At 36.4% G+C, this 6,582-nt stretch overlaps 1 protein-coding gene across 1 annotated transcript in view; it reads left to right on the plus strand.

The window, feature by feature from the left end:
• The first annotated feature begins 3,826 nt into the window (after positions 1–3,826).
• LOC107671443 (thrombospondin type-1 domain-containing protein 7A-like) overlaps positions 3,827–6,582 on the plus strand; it is a 141,403-nt gene continuing 138,647 nt past the window's right edge. Inside the window, exon 1 of the mRNA XM_016464365.1 lies at positions 3,827–4,224. Coding sequence (XP_016319851.1) covers positions 4,092–4,224 — 133 coding nt within the window. The 5' untranslated portion in view covers positions 3,827–4,091. The remainder of the gene's footprint in view (positions 4,225–6,582) is intronic.

The raw sequence follows: 6,582 nt of genomic DNA on the forward strand, positions 1-6,582 counted from the left end.
TATAATACTTACTGTACAGTATTCACTTTCAGATGCAGCGATTGTATTGTGGCTTTTCTTACGTTGATTTGAAATGCAGCATCAAAAAATAAAAGAATTTAATAAATGTTAATTGTATTTTTTGTATTTAAATAAACACGAAAGAAGGTTTCTTTATTTATTGAAGTCATTGTAGTCTCGCGTAGCCAGACCTTCAGACTGACGGCAGAAGGTCTGGGAACCTTGGCCACTTTGAATGGCCAAGGACCCCCCAAGAGGCCATATGACTGACAGGTAAAGCAACCAGTCACGTTTCGTTTTGTGCCGCGTCATTTTTGGGGGCGAGGAAATGTCCCCACAATAACAGACCAGTGTGTAAAACTCGAACTTTACATATTTGCATTGCATCCTGATAAGCGCTCATTGTCACAGTTGTAAACACGATGGCTTTCTTCTTCCATGAGGTTTGGCATCACAGCATCTTTGTTTCCAGGAGGAATGTTAAAGAAAGTGACACACGTCTCCCGAAAATCCTGTATAATTCAGATCAGATTACGACTTCGAAACTCCTGAAGTGTTTCCAATTTGGTGTGCCGTATGCATCAGACGTTCAGCCAACGGTCCATGGGCGTGATGTCTGAGGCTTAGACTGAAGTCATTGTAATATTTGCATGCATTGCATTACATTTGGTCTTTACTGGCATACTGCTTGATACTCAGATTAAAATATCTTGTCACTAGCTATGTTTTCGTCCAAAGTTGTGGATTAAATCAGTGCTAAAAACTGGAATATTGCTTGAAACATTTTCGAATAAAACAACGTTTCCATCCCAAGTGTTCGAAAGAACAAAATCCGCACTTCAAGGGAAACTGGCGCAAAGTACAAGTAATAAAACGTTGCTGCAATTGGGAAAGCCTGTTAGCTCATGAAACGCACAAACACACATTGTCATGTTATCTTGCTTTCAGAAGCGAATGCATAATATTTGGGAATGCAATTGTGTGAGAAATTTCTGGGAGGTAATTATACCAAATAATTTTGATGACTTCAGCTAAGGCATTTCATAATGACTTGGACAATATTTTAGACGGTGTGCAATGAGATTGGTCCACTGGTTAGTTGATTTATCCGGTCAAATGATCTGTTGAGGCAAAATCATGTTTCTGGTTGTGCATCCAGGAATTTATTCAGGAAATGTGTTTCCATCATAGTTTACTCACATTTTCCTGCCAAATAAAAAAAAAGAATTCTGCCTCAGTTGAGTGCATACATTTTTTTTTATGTGCATTTTAATATTTATGCACATCTTGCCATTTTCATCCAGTGTTTTTTATGCAATATTCCAAAATTTGCATAAAAGTAAGTGGATGGAAATGACAAACAGACCACAATCTCCTTTAAATACAACTGATGGCTAAACTCCCTAACAAAGTGATTAGTGTTGTAGTCCATCTCCATGTTGGCACGGGCTGTGCCTCTGCTCAGGGAGCTTCACAGCGGTGTTGAGTGAACATTAGCCCTGACCGGGGCAGGTTCTGCTTGAGTGGCTTTACTCATGGCCTGTCTGACCACTGGAGTGGAAGAGAAGATCTCCTGCAGGGTTCAACTGTCATTCATAAAACTACCAACCACTGCACTACTACAGATTCCCAGACACATTTTTAATGAATGAGGTGTGTTTTTTGATGTATCAGTGACGTTTGCCAGACTTTAGATGGCTTTCGTTATATAAGAGAACCTTGAAAATTTTTGAAGGTGCATGCATGTTTTTTTTCCACTCTCATTATTTGGTATAAAGAATAGCTCTTCTGATTAATGTATGAAGGAATAGTTCACCCAAAAATGACAAATTGGTCATTATTTTATTGTACAACAAATATATTGCCTATAAGTTGGCTGTCAGTGACATCAAATCTCATTTGTTCTTGATAATGAGCTGATGCTTCACATGATCTAGCTGCTATATGTTTGATATGACAGTTTCAAAATTATACAAAATTATAATACGACCCAAGATTTGCTACGGTTATTGTTCAATAATTGTATAGTGGGTTGATTTTTGGAGTTTCAAGAATGAAGCAACTTGCTGCAGTGGCAATATCTTTACATTTTTGGTGCCCCATTTATTTTTTGTGCATTTAGTGAGTGAAATATTTTTGCACCTTATATGTAAGGAATGATTTAAGACTTGTTTGCTATTTTTACTGTTCTGTTTTCTGTGTATAGCAGTAAATATAGGCTTGATGTAGATCCAGTATTGAGCATCAAAAACAGCGTCTGGATGTATTTAGTGACTTTTTATATAGCAAATTTGTTACACTCTTTTTTAAAGTAGATTCTAATGCAGTTTGCTGTTTCGCATCTGAGTTTAGATCAGTCACTTTAACAGCCAAATAAACTAAACTCTGCTGTCAGTTGGACTCAAATCCACACCAAAAGCTCTAATGTGAAAGTGTCTTGACTCTTGAGCCTCACACACTGATATTTAGTCTGCTCTCATGCCCGTGCCAGTATCTGCCACTCAAGATCACGACCTGAGCTATTGAGTTTAGGAAAGTGGATTAACAAGACAGTCATTAAGATTTAGTGATCTCTGCCTGCGCAATGACATCAAAAGCTGTAGTCTGTCGACATACTGAGAATGGATTGAGTAGGTTGAGTACAGTAAGATTGTGTGGTTTAAAATCATTTTGATTGTACTGTTTGTTCATGGCTGACATTATATTATGGTAGAAATGATATAAAATGCTGAAAATTGATATTTGAACATTTGAACCATTTGAAGATGTACTTCATCCAAATGAAACAACATTTGCAACCCATTATACTGTTGTAATATGAGTGAAATGCTTTTCATTTTAGAGGAGTGTTAATTTAGTATGTTTGAGATATTATTATAGTGTTTTTTTTTTGGTTAAAGTTCTAGTAATTTAATTATTTTTATTAGTTTTTAAAATGTCTACATAGTTTATTACTTTTATTTTATTTATTTAGTTGTTATTATCAAGTTAAACTAAATTACAATTAGAAATGTTTCCTTCACAACTGGCTGAAATAAAGTTTTTATGTTTATAATTAAAATATTTTTATTTTATTTTATTTAACATTTATTTCAAGTAACTATTTATTTATTTATTTATTTTTATTTACTTATTAATCATAGTTAACTATTATAACACTGTTAAAATATTTTTATTTTATTTTACTTCAAATTTATTTCAAGTAACTAACTATGTATTTAATTGTATTTACTTATTAATTATAGTTAACTATTATAACACTGTTCCAGAGTAATTAGCCTCATGGCCATTACGACTCAGGTAATTGGCTCAAAAATAATTTTATTCAGATTTGAGTGTGCATGAGCAAAGATGGCACAATTCACTTTGCGACTGAATCAACCTGTTTCTCAGACCTCCTTGGTAATGTTATTCAGAAAGTAATATAGTACAGGTATTGCATTTTGAAGATGAATTACAAACAAACTTACATGCACATTGTTCACAAAACACCCAGAAACATGTATTAAGAAAGTACATTTCATGCTTTCAGGCAGAGCATTTAGTGCAACTCAACATTATTTTTCTTGCATTTATAATTTCCTTCATATACTCATCTAGCTTCATGCAACTCCAGTCTCTCAGCAAGCAGACACAGAAAATGTGCAATATGCAGTTCATAAATCTCCCTCTTTCTCCCTCCCTCCCTTAGCGACAGCATTCCCCTCTTATCTTGTCGTCTTTAGCGTCACAGGAGCATAGCGAAGGAGCATCCTTGTGCCCTAAGCTCGAGAGAGAGAGAGAGAGAGAGAGTGTGAGGCAGAGGGAGGGGAGATGCGGCGTCAGTCAGCTGCAGTAGGCAGAGGACAGCGGCAGGATTAGCAGCAGTGGCTGCCGTTTGCTATTGTTCAGCCAGAACGTTCTCCTTTTCGCTCCAGCCAACCATAGGAGCAGAAGCCGAGGAGATCCGCCACATGCGCCGTTCCTTTGGGGAACACTAACTGAAGAGGCACGCAAACTCTTTCAGTCTGTGTGACTGAACTTCTTTCTCTGCTCTCATTGGGGTTTCTTTTCCTCCTGACCGAGTGGATTTTACCCGACTCAGGGGAGCCATGGGACTTGGGGTTAGGGGTGCAAGGACAGCGCCCCTGTGTTTATGGAGGTTATTTTTACTGCTCTGTGGAATCTGGACCACTTGCTCCCAAACGACAGGAGACGGGAAGTCACTGTACTTCTGGGAGACAGGTATACGGCTATTTCCATAAGTACCTTGATGGATGTAAGTGGAATGTGAAGGTTCCAGACTGGCTGTTTGCACAAAGTTGCATTGCAATTGTTTTATTTTCTGGGCTAAGAAAAAGGACAACTAAAGGTCTTCGGTCTAGCTTCAAAACAGCTCTGCGCTTTTGAGTTATTTGTCATCATCCTAATTTCAGATTCTCAAAGTCAGTAAGGTAGAGAAACATGTCCCCATTTCAGCACAGTAGGTTGTCTCCATTTTCCCAGGCTGATTGTTCGATTTCTTGTGCTAGATAACAGCCATATCATTATGAAATCAGACAATATAATGGAAGGAGCTCCGAGGTACAAAGTAATGGAAGTTATTTGACTTTTGATTTGCAAATGTTCTATATCGCATTATAAAATATGATAAATTGTTAGAAATGTAATAAATATATAATAATATATATAAATGTTTGTTATATATTATATTTAATAATTATATTTTGTTTTAATTATAAGAAAATTAAGCCAAATTTTAGGACCATAATATTTTTACATTATGATATTATTTCATGACAGTAACTCACCTCATCTCCAAATTCTCATTACTGTAATGCAAATATATATGCATTAATACAGTACAACAATTCTATAATTTAAATAGTATATAGACTTTTGTAGTGCATTAATCAAAATCAGTGAATTTTATTATAATGCAAGAACAAATAAAAATGTAAAATAATTTTCATTATTGTAATAAAATAATGAAAATCATTCTATTGGGAATGAATGGATAGATAGATAGATAGATAGATAGATAGATATCTGATCACTGAAAGTCTAAATGTGCAGTTTGGACTCTTCTATTGGCCAGAGCGACGTCCTGAGTCAATGTGCATTTGACACTGTGGTAGTGAATTTTTTAAAGCGGATGTTAATGCGTAAGGAGATTAAAGGAGCTGCTGGGATTTATATTTTGAAAACATCCCTGGGTCATGCATGCAAAGAAGCGGAGCGGCAGGCGAACTTAACCTACATCTCTCTCTCTTGTAGATCACAGTAATTACAGATCTTTGGCTCATTTCATTGAAAAACATCTGGTGGAAATGCGGAGAGTCTATCTTGGATGGGCAGATGCATGATAGTGTGCAGTTTGACTGCGATATCGCTCGGGTGTAATAATGTTATTGCGCTTTCTAGAGCGCTCAAGGGGAGAGAAATTTAGTTTTGACGTATGTTGTACTGTATACATAATGAATCTGACCGTAGAAGAGCTCGGGCTTCAACCTGTGGGGAATTGGCTCACATTTCTGCGGTTTATTGGTTTCACAGAAGAGCAATAAATCTGCTGTCTAGGGCTGATATCCTCCCATGATGGAGATGTTCATATAACAGGCCTGGAAACACAAGTGCTGTAGAAGAGAATAAACCAGCGTTCCTTGAAATGATGGCTAAAACCAACAAGCTTTTCGTTAAGTCATTCTTAATGGCTGTATTTTTCATGTTGCAATCGATAGTGCTTGCATACTTGGTGCTTTTATTTCTAATAAGCAGACTGGATTAAATGGCACACTAGTCTCTATACATTTTCTTCCCTGTTTGCTGTCTGAACGTGGGTTTGATGTTCAAATATCCCTGGAGAAGACCAGAGCAATTTTGTCCATATCTCCCTGTGCCGCAGCCTCCAATTAGAAGCACTCTTTCTTTTCTTATTTTATCATTATACAGTCTAGTGTTAACCCTCACCACTCCACATCTCAGCTCTGGCTCCCATGTGTCTCAAACCCAGCTAATATTGACTCAGGAAGGATTCTTAATTAATGAGGGTATTTACAGGCCAAAATTGACTACATGGGTTACTGTAACCTTGACTTGTAATCTTGGTTAAATAGTGAGTAGCATGAAGAGGAATAATGCGTCATTCGATTTGTAGAGAGATTATTTAGAGTCCAGGATGTCAGTTTGTTCTGCACAGGTGGTCTCTAAAGCGATAGAACATGAGAGGCTGTCCATTACAGTGATTTTTTTTCCTCAGGCAAGGAGAGTTTTTAGGCATGAAGCAAAGTGGATAAAACCACTTCACCTGCAGAACTAGCTTACTGGTGTGTGAATTTTTGAAAGTGGCTGATCCGATCAGAATTTAGAGTCAGAACTATATATACAGAGTACACTGTATATATAAATAATATATAAATATAATATAAATAATAATTACACTTAATAAATATAAACACATCCATTTAGCAGTATGTATGTGTGTGTGTGTTTGTCTGTCTGTCTGTATGTATGTATATGTATATATATATATATATATATATAGTAGCTTAAAATTAACACGTGTAGCTTAAAGGGGACCTATTATGCACAATTCATTTTTGC

The sequence above is a fragment of the Sinocyclocheilus anshuiensis genome, unplaced genomic scaffold, assembly GCF_001515605.1.
Source record: "Sinocyclocheilus anshuiensis isolate Anshui unplaced genomic scaffold, SAMN03320099.WGS_v1.1 scaffold552, whole genome shotgun sequence".
NCBI classification, from domain to species: domain Eukaryota; kingdom Metazoa; phylum Chordata; class Actinopteri; order Cypriniformes; family Cyprinidae; genus Sinocyclocheilus; species Sinocyclocheilus anshuiensis.